The following is a 19,224-nucleotide window of genomic DNA, read 5'->3' as shown; positions in this document are numbered from 1 at the left end:
CTTATCGTATGTGCTGACTGTTGTAGAGTCCATCAGTCGGAGAACCAGAATGGAGCAGAACCAGGAGCAGAAGCAGGAGCTGAAGCAGGAGCAGAGCCAGGAGCTGAAGCAGGAGCAGTACCAGGAGCTGGATCAGGAGCTGAAGCACCAGGAACTGAACCAGGAGCAGAAGCTGAAGCAGGAGCAGAACCAGGAGCTGAAGCAGGAGCAGTACCAGGAGCAGTACCAGGAACTGAACCGGGAGCTGAACCAGGAGCTGAACCAGGAGCAGAACCAGGAGCAGAACCAGGAGCAGAACCAGGAGCTGAAGCAGGAGCAGTACCAGGAGCTGGATCAGGAGCAGAAGCAGGAGCAGAAGCTGAAGCAGGAGCAGAACCAGGAGCTGAAGCAGGAGCAGTACCAGGAGCAGTACCAGGAGCAGAACCAGGAGCAGAACCAGGAGCTGAAGCAGGAGCAGTACCAGGAGCTGGATCAGGAGCTGAAGCACCAGGAACTGAACCAGGAGCAGAAGCAGGAGCAGGAGCTGAACCAGGAGCAGAACCAGGAGCAGAACCAGGAGCTGGATCAGGAGCTGAAGCACCAGGAACTGAACCAGGAGCAGGAGCAGAACCAGGAGCAGAACCGGGAGCTGAACCAGGAGCTGAACCAGGAGCTGAACCAGGAGCAGAACCAGGAGCAGAAGCAGGAGCAGAAGCAGGAGCTGAAGCAGGAGCAGAAGCAGGAGCTGAAGCAGGAGCTGAAGCAGGAGCTGAAGCAGGAGCAAAAGCAGGAGCTGAAGCAGGAGCTGAAGCAGGAGCTGAAGCAGGAGCAGAACCAGGAGCTGAACCAGGAGCAGAACCAGGAGCTGAAGCAGGAGCAGTACCAGGAGCTGGATCAGGAGCTGAAGCACCAGGAACTGAACCAGGAGCAGAAGCAGGAGCAGGAGCAGAACCAGGAGCAGAACCAGGAGCTGAACCAGGAGCTGAACCAGGAGCAGAACCAGGAGCTGAACCAGGAGCTGAACCAGGAGCTGAACCCCTCCACCAGGAAACGAGCCCGCTCATCCTCTGGGTCCACCGGGCCACAGGTCAGTGTGGAGGACGTTTTTATTTTATTTCTTATTTATTCGGTTAGGACACTGCACATTAAACAACATATCAGCAAAGCATCTATGTATCTAAATTTCCTCCGTTGTCCTTAGGCAGGTATCATAAAAACATACAGACAATACACCATGACAAAAAACTAAAAAACAAACAAACAGAAAATATCTGGAAGGATTCACATCAAAGTTAAGAGTCCGTACACAAAAGGGAAAAGACGGAGAGGTGACCCATGAGAGCAGCTCTGGCTGTTTTCAACCACTGTTTAAGGGTCTTTTTAAAGGTGGTGGAATTGTCCCAGTTTCTAACACGAGTTGGCAGTGTGTTCCAGCACTGTTCCTCTGATGGACTCCACCATTTGGCCAAACTTAGTCCTGCATCATTGCACATCAGTGTCCTCTAGTGCTCTGGTGTTTACTCTAGAGCAGGGGGTTTCAAATTCATTGAATGTGAGCCTCCCCTTGGAATAGGTAAAGATAACAAAGCCGCCCCCCCCCCCCCCCCCCCCCCCCCAGGTCCCTACAGTAAATGCATCTTTCCTTTGTGTTCCTACAATGGTGTGTTTCAAAAACAACTGATAGCCCAATACATGTATTTTTTTAATTGTATTTCTTTTAACAAAGTAGCCTACATTCATAAAAAAAAAGGCTTATTCATAAAATGTCCATCCAAATATTTCCATCTTAGAGGCTACTTTTAGCCTACTGAAACATCACGAACAGAGGGAACAGAGGGCCTAAAATTGAACTGTCATTAGAACAATTTCATAAACAATCATTTTCAACAGCAGACTAAACAGACGCCAATGTCCAACTTAACTCATGTCAACAGGAGACGTCAACTGAAATAATAATAATAGGCCTAATAATAATAATAATAATAAAGATAGACGTCAACATATTCCAGATTCTGATTTACTTTTTAGGCTAATTATACACAATTTAAACCTGTTGCTATTTTAACAACCATGTTCTCAAGCGTTCTCAATGCGAACAATGCGGACGCGCCTTTGATGCGCACAGCTGTTCAATGCGGGGTTGTACAGAAGACAGAAACAGCCGCAAGTCATTCTGTACTTGTAGCCTTGACCGGTATTTATTTTTGATCAGGGTGAGAGCAGAAAACCCACATTCACACAGGTAAGTGGAGGTGAAGGGGATCAGGACTCTCATGGCTTTTGCGGACACATGGGGAAACTCGCTCTCGACACTCAACCAGAATCGCGTAATCGGCATTTCCACCAGTCTCTGTTTCAAGTCCACATTTGAGCTGAGCTCAACAATAGCCTCCTCCTCTTGTATGCTCAGATCATCTCGGACTGTGGGTGGGAATGAGAAGGGGTTTCTGACCCACTGGTTTCCCAGTGGCTCCTCTCCGAAATACTGTCCGAACTGGTCCCGCGCCCGCCCGCTGCCGCATTGTGCACTCCCGCTCCCGCAAAAAGATAGGATTTTTAGTCCCGCTCCTGCCCGCACCTGTCATATTTTGTCCCGCTCCCGCTCGCAATTCCGGCATGATTCAGACATTCGCGTTACTTCTCACGGAAGTTCTTGTCATTGGCTTGAGGAAAGAAACATGATCTTAGCTGCGCACACCACTGTGGTGCACATGGTGCAGGAGCGCATTAGATGGCACAAGCAGCTGAGGCTTTACAGCAATAAGCCTACCCAACATACCTACCAAAATCTACCGGGAATAATACATTGTACATATGTTATATGCTACTCCTCACATTTCCATTCTTGGAAGTAAAAGTATATATTTTTAGTTAATATGATTTTAAACACAGCGTGGAGGAGCCCCGCCCTCTACTTTGAGTGGATTTGAGAATAAATAAATAAGCCTACAGCTCACGTTACATTGATTTAAATGCAAACAAGTGGAATGAAAACAATATGTGTTGTTAATTACCCTACATTTTCTAAACCCAGAATGTTGAAAATGTAACATCTAATCCAATTATTATTTAAGTAGGTTGCCCTGCCCCTCGTCCTTGTGCAATGCGCATCTCCTGAATAAAAGGAGAGATAGATCGTGCTTTTGAACTTCTTTTAGTTAGGCTTTATTTCTTCTCAGTTTCTCAGTTTCCTCTCACGTTTTTAGTTAGCGGGACTGCAGCTTATCACCGCTCCCGCACGAGGTACTCCCCCTCCCGCCCGCGCCCGCAATGAGCTTTCAAAATGTGTCCCGCGTCGCACTGCTTTGCGTTGGGTCCCGCGAGTCCCGCGGGAGTGCAGGGCTCTAACGCAGCCTGCTCAGATGCGCGCTGATGACCTGTTTCACAGAGCTAAGCGGCAGCGCTGTCTTCTCCAGCGCATCCTCCAATGTTGGGAACATTTCAACAGAGCCCCTTCCAATACGGGCACACCACACATCCAGCTTCTTCCTGAAGCTGGACACTTGGTCGTGTGCCGTATACACATTGCACTCTTTGCCCTGGAGAGAAGTATTCAGGGTGTTGATCCGCTCGAAAATGTCAGACAGATATGCCAACAGTTCATGTCTTCCAGATGTTTTGCGAGAGGGGAGTTAATCTCGGTGAGGAAGAGGTAGACTTCTTCTCGCAACTCGCAGAGCCTGGTGAGCACTTTTCCCCGAGAGAGCCACCTCACCTCGGAATGCAGGAGCAGTTGCTTGAATTGAGCGCCCATTTCATCACACAGGATTTTAAACAGGTGTGCGTTTAAGGCTCGTGATTTAATTGTGTTCACAATTTTCACTGCATTATCCAGAACCGCACGCAATTCGTTGGGAATCGTTTTTGCTGCTAAAGCCTGGCGATGAATGATGCAGTGTTTCCAAACAGCGGCAGGGGCAACGGTCTGCACTTGTTTCACAAGACCGCTGTGACGGCCGGTCATGGCCCTTGCCCCATCCGTGCATATGCCACAATACCGACTCCACTCAAGGCCTTCAGCCTGGTAAAAATCATTCAGCGCCTTGAAAAGTTCATGTGCTGTTGTGCGGGCAGGAGGGGAACGCATAAACAAAAAATCTTCACGCACACTTTGCTCTTCGATAAACCTGACGTACACCATCAATTGAGCGCAGTGTGCAACGTCAGTGGACTCATCCAGTTGAATGGCGTGGATGGGGCTTTTGCGAACACTGTTCACCACCTGCTCTTTGACATCGTAAGCCATGTCGGATATTCGTCGCTGGATGGTGTTGTCAGACATTGGGATCGTGTCAAGTTTAGCTGCAGCTGCTTCTCCCAGCATCACAGAACACATATCTCTAGCTGCAGGGAGCAGAAATGTTTCTCCATCAGTATGGGGCTTGCCTGCCTTCGCTATATGGAGAGCAGCTCGATAAGATGCCTCAGTTGCCTTAGCGTTAGTGGTGCCAAACGAACGCATTACTGCTTTTTGTGATCTCAATTCATCAAGTTTCCTCTCAAAAAACTCCAGTGGTTTGTCAACTAAAGTCGTGTGTTTCGTTGCTAAATGACGGCGCAGTTTGCATGGCCGCACACTGTCATTTGCCAATGTCTCTTTACACACTACACATTGCGGCAGAGGTGCGCTCTCAGAACCAGACCACGAACGTAAACCCTAATTTTAAATATTCGGGATCGTATTTCCTACGTTTTTTGGGGGGCTCCTCCCTTTCTGCTGACTTCTGTTGTGGTATCAGAAAACGATGCATTTTTCATTAGTCCTGCTTATTCACACACTGAGATGTTGACAGAAACCGTTATATTTCTTTGCGCGTTTTCGCCGGCTCGCCGCGCCTCCCCTGCGACTCTTTGGCGCCCCCCAGGGGAGGCGAGCCTCACCTATTGAAAACCACTGCTTTAGAGGATTCTGTCTTTATGAAATCCTGTAATAGTGGAGGGGCTAATCCTTTGGAAACCTTAAAGATGAGACAGACATCCAAAAACAGCTGATAGCTATCAAAGTCCAAGATTTTGCACTCTGATGTATGTGACCATGTTGTATAACAGTAGGAAATACGAAGAAGTAGCACTGCATGCGTAGAAGTCTTCGCTGACTCCATAGTTAGGAAGGGTCTCGCATGTTTGAAATTTGATAAGTTCAATTTAATTGTATTTGTGACTTTTTTAACGTGTTGCTTAAAATTGAGATGAGAATCCCGAGGCCGGTTACCGATTACCCCGAGGTACTTAAAGTGTTGAACCACATCAATTGTCTCTGCATCCACCATGACTGATGGTTGCTGTCTCTCTGTTGGTTGCCGGGAGTAAAACATACAGACTTTTTAACAGTTTTGGAGCCAATGGGACACTGGCACCGTGGCTCCTGAGAGAATTGCAGCAGCTTCTTGAATTGAATTGGCATGACAGTATAATGCAGTGTCGTCAGCATATGGTTGCATCTTTATATTTCTACAGACATGTGGTAAGTTATGGACATTTAGGCTGAATAAAACAGGACCCAAAATTGAGCCCTGGGTACTCCAGCCGAAGAAGTGAGGTATGAAGATGGCAAATCACCAATTTGAACTCCCATTTCCTGTGCGAGAGGTATGATTTCATCCAGCAGAGGGCACTATTTGAAAAGTTGAAATAGGAGCAGAACCAGAGAGGGCAGGGACACGAATAAACATGTTGTTATTTACAATTTGTTATACAAGATATACATCACGTTACAAATTATGTAAAACTACATTAGGTACACCTGAGAAGAGCAGGAATAGCAGAGGCAGCTGTAAAAAATAAACTAAATTCAAAATAAAATCCGAAATAAAACTTAATTGCAGTGAGAAAGGTATGCGTGGGGTTACTACACTATTGTATTGAAGCACTCGACGCGGCAATTGCAACAGTCTCAGGATTAAACGACTATTGTTTGGATAGGAACCAAAGTTTACACGTCTGTTTCCGCGAACCCCGCGGATTGTCGGACCCCTACAATCTGTGGATTGTCATTGGTTTTCGCCGAACCACGTCATAGCTCATTACCATAATACTAGCTTGAGTTTAATCGCTGGAATCCGCTCTGGTTGCTCAGCTCTCTTCGCCCCTGGCGAATCCACTCTGGTCGCCCAGTTCGCTCACCTTCCATAGAGAAATAATTATTTCCGGCGCTCAGGTAACGTAGGTCGCTCTTGGTGTACAGCATGTGGCCGCCGTGGCAACGCGTACAGTGCTGGGAAGGGGGCGGAGCCTAGTGGACCAGAAGGAGCGACTGTTTGTATCGCTGTTGTGTTGAGTGTAGTGAAAGTTCCGTCCAGAGCCTCCGTCGATGTATCTTGGTCGTTTGAGAATGTAGTGATGGGATACAAGCTGGGGTGAGGGGGTCGGAGATGCGCTCGCCAGAGTCAAACAGCGCAATACAGAGGAACAGATTAAAAATCACATGGTGTGAGATCGGCAGCAACGTAATCCAACGGTGGATGGTGAAGCCACAGAGCCAGCGCAGCGGAGGCAGAGGAGTGGGGCGTGCTGGTTGTAGCTTCGCTGGAAACGGGGGGCGGCGTTGGGGATTAGCAGCAGGCTAGCCGGTCGGCAGGTGGACACCGTCAGTGTTACAGGGAGGCGGCGTCCCCCGCACTGACAGCAATCCACGGGAGCAGACGGGCTCCCAGGAGAGCCGGCTGGCAACAGACCGGCCCACACCGGTGTGCTTTCGAGGGGCGCACCAGCACAGACTTATCCAGCCACAGGAGTCCCGTACAGGTGAGCCCTGTACAGGACTAGCTAGCTGCTAACGAGTGGCGAGGCAGTGGCAGAAAACGGGTAGAGACCGTTGGCTACTGATTCGGTGTCGCAGAGTGCTGGGTCTCGCATTCTGGACCTTCTTAAGCAAGCCGATTCTAGCAGATGGGTTTAAAATCCAACGTTAAAACTAGACTTAAAATAAAAATAACGAATACAGCGGGGAGGCGCGGCAGCAGCTTGCCAGCGGTCCCTCCCACGTCTACCAATAAGTACATCATGATTAATGGTGTCAAAAGCACGCTTTAAATAAAGAAATACAGCAGCTACAAAGCCACCCTGATCCAACAAGCTCTATGTTTTCTAGGAAATAACAGGTAGCTGTCTCTGCTGAATGAAATTTCCTAAATCCAAACTGCATTGGATGAAGAGTGGCATGGCCATTATTTCAGAGTTCAGTCAGTTCTGTGGTAACCCATTTCTCCGCTACTTTGGAAATTCTAGGAAAAATACTTATGGGTCGATAGATTTTGTCAGCCTTAAAGACGGGGGTGACCCGAGCAATCTTCCATGTCGATGGTACCGTTCCTTGTTTTATGGATAGATTTACAAGATGTGCAACTGGGTCAGCAAGAGCCTGTTTATTGGTCTTTAAAAGGTCACTAGTAAGACCAAATGAATCTCTGGCCTTTTTAGAGATGAAATATGTGAGCATTTAAAGGGCTTCGTAAGTTCCTCAACTGAGCCAATGAAAAATCTATTGATAACTCACAGTAATCCCCAGATTGTCAGTTAGCTCATCATTTACCTGTAGATCACTAAGATGGGGAGATAACTCATTTAGATTGTTCCATATTAGCTTTTAATTACCATTTTCCCCATTTATGGCCTCAATATAGAATCTGCTTTCACCTTACGGGTCATCCTTAAGACTTTATCTCTATTTTTCATTCATTTTATAATTTCAACCAATTGTTTCAACCTATTGTTCAACCAGAACAGATTATTTCTATGTTGCTTGGATTTACCTTTTTTTTTGTGAAGTGCATTATAATATCATTGACTTTTTTTAATAAAGTTATCTGAGCTAGCCTCAATGTCGTTATTTTCCAGAATATTAGACGTTCTAGATTTTGGATTTCCTCATTCAGGAATTGTTTCTGGCTTTTGGGTATGAAGTAGAACTGGTGACCTCTGGTGGATGCCAGAGGTCACCAGTAGAATACTTGTAGAATCACAATTATCAAGAATCGTGACCAAAGCATATCGTCCCACCCCAATTTATGTCAAATTGTACTCATCCATCAGCTGTTTAAGTTTTTTTTCCTGACTTGATGTCCCAGTTGATATTAAAATCAGCGAGTAGGATGATTTCCTTTTTCGAGTTGCAGTGATTTAAGATTGTCTGAAGATGATTATAAAACACATCCTTTGCTGAGGTGGATCCACACAAATCGCAGTAAAATACATTACAGAGCAGAGTGATGCATTTAGACCAATACACTCAGCGTTAACGTCTTTAGGCCACCTTATTAGTTCACGTTGAAACTTCTCTCTGCCATAGATTAATACTCCCCCACCTCGCCCTGCTTCTCTAGCCTTTCTAAATACATTATATCCTGGAATGCTGGTAGCTGCTGTAGATGATGATGAATGTGTCAACCAACTTTCAGATATTCCAAGTATATCAATATTAGAGTCACTTAATAAATGTTTCATTTGCTCAGTTTGTGTTTTTCCTGGTTAAAAACAGCAAAGTGTGTCCTGGTTTCATTTCCTCTCTCTTAGCTGCAGATCCAGATGTGCTCAGACTCAACATGTGCTGCAGGCTGAATGATCTGCTGGAAGAAAATCAACGGGCAGATTGTTGTGGTGGGACGTTTTCTGGCTCTGTCTGCAGATTTGAGAGGTTCAGGAGCTAATCTTCATTATTGGGGGTCCTAGCAGCGAAGCTGCAGGAACCCATTGGATTAGTAGCTTTTCTTATTATTATTCCGCTACTTTCTTCTGCAATTGAAGTCTATGGCAGCCCCATGAACGCTATGGTAAAAAGTTGTGAAATTTGGCACACGTAATTAGCCAAGTGCCAAATTAAAACTCAAGAATTTTCATGGCCCAAGAGCTTACTGTCTAGCGCCACCAACACGTCAAAGTTCAAAGTGCATTCAGCCTAATAACTTTGGACTACTTGGTCCAAATTAAAAAAAATGAGGCATCGTTGGAATCCTTGGATCATGACGTGTCCAACGTATGACGTCAATTCCGCCATTTTGTATTTAATCAAAAAGCTTAAAAAAGCATTTCAGGCCACAGAGATTGTCCAATTTTCACGAAACTTGGCACATAGACTATTAAGACCAAGCCGCACAAAAGTTATCGTGCGGAATTTTTAATTAGGCTTCCGATTTTCCATAAAATCCAATCAAACTTGAGGTTGACGCCGCCAAACCGGAAGTGAGGCCATATCTTGGCAACCATTTGATGTTATGAAGTCAAACTTCTAACCTTTCCTCACTTTACTCTCTTTATGTATATGTGATATTATTGTGGTCATTAACTCGTGTTTCCCTGTTCCAACAGATATCCTTTGAATGGTGTTACAGTGCCGCCGCAGCCGCGGCCCCCTTCCCCCCCTCCCCCCCTTTCTGTCTTCTCAAACCCCAGCTGGTCGAGGCGGATGGCCACCCTTCCTGAGTCTGGTTCTGCCAGAGGTTTCTTCCTGTTAAAAGGGAGTCGTTTCTCTCCACAGTCGCCTGAGGCACGCCGCCCAGGCCGGGAGATTGGACCGAAAAACAAAACGTTTTCAGTGCAATCTGTTGGTTTTCTTAGCTAGGAAATTGTTTTTGAATTGGCTCTATATGAACGAATTTGATTATTTTATGAATTATTATTATTATTAATTAATTGAATTCCAATTGGCTTGAATTGGACTTACTATCTAAGTGCCTTGAGATGACATTTGTTGTATTTGGCGCTATATAAATAAAAATGAATTGAATTGAATTGAAAATTGAACACAGACTCATAACCAGGACGGTAAGAGGCCAACGAAGTTTGGTGACGTTTGGCCTATAGGTGGCGCTATATGTAGCAAAAATGCATTTTTGCTCATATCTTTGGATCCCTTGGTCCTAATTTCGAAAATGAGGTAACGTTGGAATCCCTGGATGCAGACGAGGTCAACGCACCTCATGACATCATCAGCGCCATCTTGGATTTTCCGCCATTTTGAATTTAATCTAAAACCTTCAAAAATCATTTCAGGCCACTGGGATTGTCCAATCTCCACGGGACTTGGCACATAGAATCTTCAGACAAAGCCGCACATAAGTTATCATGTGTATTTATTTAATTCACTTCCGTTTAACCGCAGCAGCCAATCAAACTCTACGCCGACGCGAAAATGGGACATTAGACCGTATCTCTGCGATGCATTGATGTATCGATGCCAAACTTGGTGCATGGACTCAAGACGCATTCCGGAGCAGCCCAAGCCTTGCCTATTGTGCTATTCTGCTAGGACCCCCACATCGCTGCTTGCAGCTATATTTTGTGTTTAAAGTCTCTGGGTTACATGAATTGAACCTGGTGGTGGTAATATTCTGGGTCTTTAATGGTTAGATGACAGGTTTGTAGAGTTGTTTTAACAAAGAGAAACAAAGGTTGAGTTAAAACGGACTGTTTTTCCCTGATGGCTGTTGAGCTGAATGGCTGCAGACCTCTGAGTTGTAAGCTGGAACAGAGGGTTAGTGTAAAGAATGTCATGTATTACCACCACTGTTACTTTTATTCATTTAAACCAGTGGTCATCAACCTTTTTCAGCCCAACCTCTACATGGTGTTTAAGTGAACAACTTGGACAATACTCTAGTTCCTTCCATCATTAAGAAATATTGTAGCTCAAGTTCCTTTTCAGTTTCATCATGACAAAAAGAATTAGTGAAAAAGCAAGAGTTTACTGCTTAAAAAGCTGAACGTGTGCAGAACACATCAGAGCACAGTGCTGATAGCTGAGGGCACTTATAAACGCACCCTCAGCGTTCACGTTTGATCTGTGATATTGAGACCTGTGTGGCTCGGTCTGTCCAGGTCCAGTTAGAATATGTTGGTTAGCTTAGAGAAATCTTTTGTGTGAACTTCAAAAGGATCGAAGTCTTCTTCCTCTCTGTCATTGCAGAAACATGGAGCCCAAGAGGGATCCAGATGGCACTGCTGTAAGGACTGTGGGAAAGTTATCAAACGATCAAATCTGAGGTATCATCAGAGGCTTCATACTGGAGAGAAGCCATACAGCTGTGACCAGTGTGGGGCAGCTTTCACTACATTAGATAATCTAAAGACACACAAACGTATTCATACAGGAGAGAAGCCATACAGCTGTGTTCAGTGTGGGGCAGCTTTCACTACATTAGGTAATCTAAAGACGCACCAACGCAGCCACACAGGAGAGAAGCCTTTCAGCTGTGGTCAGTGTGGGGCAGCTTTCACTACATTAGGTAATCTAAAGAGACACCAACGTAGCCACACAGGAGAGAAGCCTTTCAGCTGTGGTCAGTGTGGGGCAGCTTTCAATCAATTATCTAATCTAAAGAGACACCAACGTAGTCACACAGGAGAGAAGCCTTTCAGCTGTGGTCAGTGTGGGGCAGCTTTCACTCAATTAGGTAGACTAAAGACGCACCAACGTAGTCACACAGGAGAGAAGCCTTTCAGCTGTGGTCAGTGTGGGGCAGTTTTCACTCAGTTAGGTAGACTAAAGACGCACCAACGTATTCACACAGGAGAGAAGTCTTACAGCTGTGGCCAGTGTGGGGCAGCTTTCACTAGATTATCTGATCTAAAGACACACCAACGTATTCACACAGGAGAGAAGCCTTTCAGCTGTGGTCAGTGTGGGGCAGCTTTCACTAGATTATCTGATCTAAAGACACACCAACGTAGTCACACAGGAGAGAAGCCGTTCAGCTGTGATCAGTGTGGGGCAGCTTTCACTAGATTATCTGATCTAAAGACACACCAACGTAGTCACACAGGAGAGAAGCCTTTCAGCTGTGGTCAGTGTGGGGCAGCTTTCACTACATTAGGTAGTCTAAAGAGACACCAACGTAGTCACACAGGAGAGAAGCCTTTCAGCTGTGGTCAGTGTGGGGCAGCTTTCACTAAATCAGGTAGTCTAAAGAGACACCAACGTAGTCACACAGGAGAGAAGCCTTTCAGCTGTGGTCAGTGCGGGGCAGCTTTCACTCAATTAGGTAGTCTAAAGAGACACCAACGTAGTCACACAGGAGAGAAGCCTTACAGCTGTGACCAGTGTGGGGCAGCTTTCACTAGATTATCTGATCTAAAGACACACCAACGTATTCACACAGGAGAGAAACCTTACAGCTGTGGTCAGTGTGGGGCAGCTTTCACTACATTATCTTATCTAAAGACGCACCAACGTATTCACACAGGAGAGAAGCCATACAGCTGTGGACAGTGTGGGGCAGCTTTCACTGCATTATCTAATCTAAAGACACACCAACGTATTCACACAGGAGAGAAGCCTTACAGCTGTGGTCAGTGTGGGGCAGCTTTCACCCAATTAGGTAGTCTAAAGACGCACCAACATATTCACACAGGAGAGAAGCCTTACAGCTGTGGTCAGTGTGGGGCAGCTTTCACTACATTATCTAGTCTAAAGAAACACCAACATATTCACACAGGAGAGAAACCTTTCATCTGTGGTCAGTGTGGGGCAGCTTTCACTGCATTATTTAATCTAAAGAGACACCAACATATTCACACTGCAGAGAAATGATTGGCTTAAATCAACAACAATTTTTACGGCAGATAAGCAAACATTCATCTGAGAGCAGAAACAGGAACTACCAATCAGAAGCCTTGCATTTGTTCAGATTAAAAATCTTCTTTGTGGATTACCACCTTCTCTTGTTAGGACTTTAGTTCTCAATGTTCTGTGGGGAGCACATGTTTGAAGAACGATTGAAAGTGCTTTATAATTTGTTGGGATTGCTTTAACTGAGGACGGATCTCCCGACATTCAAGACAAACATGGCATCAATTGTGATTTGATGGACAGAACAAAATGCAGTCTGTTTGACAGTAGAAACATGTTTATTCTGTTATACTGAACATATTTGTTTTGTTTAAAGTTAAGATCCACAAAGTAGCTTTGCACCAGCTTTGTTTATTTATGGAAACATCTGAAGAAGCAATATTTAATTTCAGTTTGATGTTAAGTCGAGCTTTACACTTGTCTGTATTTCATTGTTCTGCATTTCATTAAAGGTCAGATGTTAACTTTTCTCATGCTTTTCATGTTCTTGCTACACAGATATTTTTGAAGAAAATGTGTGTTTGGTTATGAGGGAAAGTTGACCCATATCATCTTCCCCAAAGACCCAGAAATCTTTAACGCAGTCTGAAAAAGGTTTGGAGTTGTTCCCTGTACTTCCCAGACAGCTGTATGATGCTCATGACTGAAGCTGAAAGTTAAGGCTGTATTCCAACACTAAAAGGGCACGATGCTCAACTTCAAGCTGTGAAACTCTTTCAAATGTCTGTTGTGTTGGAATCAGATGTATGAACGGATTTTAGTCCAAACGTTATGGCTGCACTGAGGGAAAAGGCAGCTAAGCAGGCTAACGGTACTTTGAATTGAACCGTTTAACACGATAAAACTGAACTGATCTGTTTGTTGCTTCTACAACTGCTCAGTTACTCACACAATCAGGTACTGAGCAGATTTACCAAACAGACATTCTGCTGTAATCTCAGATGCTCTCAGTCGCGCTGCTCACGTTGATTTAGTCCACAACTCTTCTTCTTCTTCTGCTCCGACGGCTACAAAACTTACCCAGAACACCTGGTGGCAGTGTGCACACGACACCCTTATACTTTATTGGATTGTATCTACAAACTCAAACGCTGATCATTTAAACCTGCTTCAGGCTGTTTTTGTTACCTTTAGTTTTAAGCTGACTGTGTTTGGCGTACCCCTGAGCATTTCAGTGGAAAATGTTCAGCACAGAGTTGGAGTTGTATTGTGTTCTTGTGGTAACTACGTCCCCACAGCTATTATGTCCTTAAGAGTTTCTTAGAAAGCGCTTTCTGCCGCTCACAGTGGGAGAATCTCACTGACAAATCCCACTTTGGCCTAAAGATGTGATCAGCGGGGACTTTTGTGTTAGCGACTGGTGTTACGGTCCTGGCTGAACAGGAAGTAGCCACCAGAAATGCAAGACAGTCGCTGTAGCGACTGAATGTTACGCAGGACTGTCAGACAGAGCGGTAACAGGAAAGCAGGAGGATCACAGAGCTGGTTAACAACAGATGCTGAAATCCTGGACGTGTCACTGAGAAGGAGCGTCTCTGCAGCCCAGATGTTGAACTACTGGCTGTGAGTTTCTGTCCATGTTGTCTGCTGACAGAGTTCACCTGAGTTACCTGCTGACGCTGTGTGTGACATCATCAGCTGAGCTGTTGCTAAGCTACAGAAACAACAGCCCAACCCACTAATGGACACCTTCCGAAGGTTTCTACCACACCTTCCTCTCTGCTACACTTCAGCTGATTACATTTTATTTAGTTATCTGTAACAGCAGCTGATCTTTAATAATAACTAATCCTGCAGGGATATAATTTACCTTCAGGGATTAATGAGTATTGTTGAGTTGAATTCAACTGAGCTCATTTACAAAATTGATTTTGTTTGATTCATTTAAATGTTGATAAAACTTTAGCATAAAATCACATTCACCTAGTTAATGATAAAGTTTCCCGTCTCATGGCTTCCCTGTCCCAACGAGATGCTGTAAGGTGTGGTTGAGGTGCAGCTTTGAGCTTTCTTTCTGAGGGAGAAACTGAAGTGTTTTACCTTCTGTCAGTGTGAGGTCCCAGCCTGGAGCCCTGAGGCCGAGAGACATAGTCTCTCCAACGTGTCCTGGGTCTTCCCCGTGGGACGGGCCCGGAACACCTCACCGGGGAGGCGTCCAGGAGGCATTCTCACTAGATGCCCGAGCCACTTCATCTGACTCCTCTCGATGCGGAGGAGCAGCGGTTCTCACCCGAGCTTCTCACCCTATCTCTAAGGGAGAGCCCAGACACCCTGCGGAGGAAACTCATTTCAGCCGCTTGTATTCGCAATCTCATTCTCTCGGTCACTACCCACAGCTCGTAACCATAGGTGAGGGTAGGAACATAGATTGACCGGTAAATCGAGAGCTTCGCCTTCTGGCTCAGCTCCTTCTTCACCACGACGGGCCGGTGCAGAGCCCGCATCACTGCAGACGCCGCACCGATCCGTCTGTCAATCTCCTGTTCCATTCGTCCCTCACTCGTGAACAAGACCCCGAGATACTTGAACTCCTCCACTTGGGGAAGAATCTCATTCCCGACCCGGAGAGAGCATTCCACTCTTTTCCGGCCGAAGACCATGGTCTCAGATTTGGAGGTGCTGATGGTCATCCCAGCCGCTTCACACTCGGCTGCGAACCGCTCCAGTGAGAGCTGAAGGTCACGGCCTGACGACGCCAACAGAACCAAATCGTCCGCAAAAAGCAGAGACCCGATTCTGAGATCGCCAAACCGGACCCCCTCAACGCCCTGGCTGCGCCTAGAAATTCTGTCCATAAAAATTATGAACAGAATCGGTGACAAAGGGCAGCCCTGACGGAGTCCAACCCTCACAGGAAACATGTCCGACTTACTGCCGGCAATGCGGACCAAACTCTGACACCGGTCATACAGGGACCGAACAGCCCATATCAAGGAGTCCGGCACTCCATACTCCCGGAGCACCCCCCACAAGAGTCCCCGAGGGACACGGTCGAACGCCTTCTCCAAGTCCACAAAACACATGTAGACCGGTTGGGCGAACTCCCATGCTCCCTCCAGGATCCTGCGGAGGGTATAGAGCTGGTCCACTGTTCCACGGCCAGGACGAAAACCACACTGCACCTCCTGAATCCGAGATTCGACTATCCGGTGGATCCTCCTCTCCAGTAGCCCCGAATAGACCTTACCAGGGAGGCCCTCGAAGTTTGCCCCCCACCGACTCACGAAGTCCCTAGTTGAAGTCGCAGAGCCCCGCCCTCACCATACACGGTGTTGACGGTGCACATATGGACACCCTTATGCCTGAACATGGTGTTCGTTATGGACAATCCGTGACGAGCACAGAAGTCCAACAACAAAACACCACTCTGATTCAGATCGGGGGGGCCGTTCCTCCCAATCACGCCCCTCCAGGTCTCACTGTCATTGCCCACGTGAGCATTGAAGTCCCCCAGCAGGACGAGGGAGTCTCCCGGAGGAGCACTCTCTAGTGCCTCCTCCAGGGACTCCAAAAAGGGTGGGTACTCTGAACTGCCGTTCGGTGCATAAGCACAAACAACAGTCAGGACCCGTCCCCCCACCCTAAGGCGGAGGGAGGCTACCCTCTCGTCTACCGGGGTGAACCCCAATGTACAGGCGCACAGCCGGGGGGCAATAAGTATGCCCACACCTGCTCTACGCCTCTCACCGCGGGCAACTCCAGAGTGGAAGAGAGTCCAACCCCTCTCGAGGAGGCTGGTTCCGGAGCCCAAGCCATGTGTCGAGGTGAGTCCGACTATATCTAGCCGGAACCGCTCAGCCTCGCGCACCAGCTCAGGCTCCTTCCCCAGCAGAGAGGTGACGTTCCACGTCCCAAGAGCCAGCTTCAGTAGCCGAGGATCAGACCGCCAAGGTCCCTGCCTTCGGCTGCCGCCCAGCTCACACTGCACACGACCCCCATGGCCCCTCCCACGGGTGGTGAGCCCGTAGGAAGGGGGACCCGTGTCGTTTCTTCGGGCTGTGCCCGACCGAGCCCCACGGGCACAGACCCGGCCACCAGGCGCTTGCCGGCGGGCCCCACCCCTGGGCATGGCTCCAGGGGGAGGCCCCGGTGACCCGCGTCCGGGCAAGGGAACACGGCGTCCAAAAGTATCACTCATCATAGGGGTCTTGTGAGCTGTTCTTTGTCTGGTCCCTCATCTAGGATCTGTTTGCCATGGGTGACCCTACCAGGGGCTTAAAGCCCCAGACAACATAGCTCCCAGACTCATTGGGGCACGCAAACCCCCCCACCACGGTAAGGTGACAGCTCAAGGGGGAGTCCAGGTGGTGATTTAAAAAAAGCATATATCTGCAAAGTTTATAGCTTTATTTATTTTTTGTTATCGTGTTTCCCCACCTCCGTAACCTTAACCCCTTGCTGCTGAAAAAAAGGCGATTTTCACATTTTTGGATGTTTTTGTTGTATATAATGATCTGAAATGTAGACTTAATGAAGGTAATAAAAAGCTGGAGTTGGCTGGATGTCTTGAAGCAAAAATCTACTTGAATTTAAACCCTCGATGGAGAATGTGGAGCATGTTAAACAAAAGCTATTGCATCCTAAAGTCCTAGTCTAAAAACAAAAGTACACCCCTTCGGGTAAGTAAAATTCTTGCGCCTTGTGCAAACCTCTGTGCCAGTGAGGATGCTCGGAAGATCCTAGAATCATGAACTGATCCCGGCCATTTAGCCTCAATGTTAGAAATGAAATAACCTCCATCACAGATCATCTGTATGCACGGAGGATAGGAGTGAATGATGAGGTACTTGTTTTCACAGCACATAAATGTAACATTGCTCAGCATTACTCAAAGGGGTTGATGTGGTGTTTTTCAAAACGAGACATCCAGTTGTCTATGGACAATTATCCCCAATACCCCCATTTTTCTGAGTCTGGTCCTGGGTGGGTGTAGGTCAGGTTTTTGTGAAATGTGGGACCGAGATGTAATAAGGTATCAATTAGTTTTAATGAATTCCATGTTCTTTTTCATTTAATTTCATGTTAACTACTTGTGTTTCTTTAGTTGCACTGACTGATTGATATTGATTTTCCGAGACAGTGAAAGTGGTGACATGATAACCACAATTTTTTTTGTTTTATTTTTTATACTAGACATGAGTTGCGGGAGCGCGGAATTCTACTAGGTGAAAGTTTTTTTCCGGGAGTCTGTTTCAGCCGGTCAGACATGATTTGAGACACAGCTAAGCTAAGCTTGAACATTAGCCTGCCAAGGAGAAGGCAAGTTCAGCGGCATAAATTACCATGGTTACTCAGTGGGCATTCAAATAAGCCACGTTGGTGGAGCGGAACTCTCTCTTAGATTAGCCAGAACTATCGAGAAAAGCCAGGCTTTCCGCTAATCCAGCTTCATGGAACCCCCCCTCTGGACTTCCAAAACAGTCTGTACTTCATCTCATGGCTTTAAATATTCTTGAGGTACAGAAGATTGAACTGAGACTTAATCCACTGTTTTCACATATGGAGATAATTTGAATAACATCAAGCCCTGTTTTATGCAGAGATCACAGGAATTTCGGAAATAAATCACAAAAACCACTTCCAGAGGTGGATCCAGTTCCTGCTCTTTATTCCTTCATCAGTTTTATGAACCATGTGGCGCTGTGGCTTAGTTGGTCAAAGTGCCTGTCTAGTCAACAGGAGATCCTGGGTTCAAATCCCAGCAGTGCCTTAAGATGTTATTATGTACATCAACATGGTACCATAACTGTTAACAGCAGTGCTTCAGGAGTGCTGGACTTCCAAAACAGTCTGTACTTGGAGGCACTTCATCTAATGGCCTTAGTTATTCTTGAGGTACAGAAGATTGAACTGGGACTAAATTAAATGTTTTCACATATGGAGATAATTTGAATAACATCAAGCTCTGTTTTATGCGGAGATCACATGAATTTCAGAAATAAATCACAAAAACCACTTTGTTTCTTTTTGGCTCGTTGGTCTAGGGGTTTGATTCTCGCTTCGGGTGCAAGAGTTCCTGGGTTCAAATCCCGGATGAGCCCTCCTACTTTAAGAAACTTATACAGAAAGGTAATACTTTCTGCTGACATGGCAGACTCGCTTTAACTGGAAACACTTGAGATATTTATATTACATTTACATTATATTACAACAACAGATATTTATATATAAATATAAATGTATGTTTATCCGTGAAGTGACAACTGTGCACATTTTTGTGAAAGTTTTAAAGTTAAGCAGTTATAGAAGTTTGTTGAAATTTTGTTAATAGTACAAAAAAAATTTGTGTCTTACAATGAAATCAAGTGACAGGTTTAGGATTATTACAACCTCCATCTTTAAAAATGTTTTTCACCTGAAATCCTGTCAGTTTTAGCCCCCAAATATGTGTAACCTGGACATCTTGTAGCTGTTATTTAAGAGTCGTAACCTTTAATTTTATCACAATAACATGGTGTGTTAGACTTAAATGTTATAAAATGTAATCTCAGCAATAGACATTATTAAAACTTTAATCAGAGTTCCCCAAAATGACTAATACGGTGCATGATTCTATCATAAGTTCAATGGATACAGTCAAATTTGCATGAGCTATATACTGACCGAGGGATCGGACCTGTCCTGCATAATGTTAATCTCCCCCTTTTGTGTAAATGGCAGAGCAGAGCCTTCCGTTATCAGGC

At 45.9% G+C, this 19,224-nt stretch overlaps 1 protein-coding gene and 1 non-coding gene across 2 annotated transcripts; one reads left to right on the top strand and one right to left on the bottom strand.

Moving 5' to 3' along the window:
- Nucleotides 1-3,323: 3,323 nt before the first annotated feature.
- LOC142388071 (zinc finger BED domain-containing protein 5-like) lies at nt 3,324-4,261 on the bottom strand. Its single transcript, XM_075472957.1, is given in 2 exon segments — nt 3,324-3,614; nt 3,617-4,261. Coding segments are annotated over 2 exon segments (936 nt in total).
- Nucleotides 4,262-18,177: 13,916 nt separating this feature from the next.
- trnat-agu (transfer RNA threonine (anticodon AGU)) lies at nt 18,178-18,251 on the top strand. The gene has a single exon. It is a non-coding gene; the product is annotated as a tRNA-Thr (tRNA).
- The last annotated feature ends 973 nt before the right edge of the window (nt 18,252-19,224 follow it).

This window comes from Odontesthes bonariensis, chromosome 2 (genome assembly GCF_027942865.1).
Source record: "Odontesthes bonariensis isolate fOdoBon6 chromosome 2, fOdoBon6.hap1, whole genome shotgun sequence".
In the NCBI taxonomy this organism is placed as follows: Eukaryota; Metazoa; Chordata; class Actinopteri; order Atheriniformes; family Atherinopsidae; genus Odontesthes; species Odontesthes bonariensis.
This window is presented reverse-complemented; position numbering and strand designations above follow the sequence as displayed.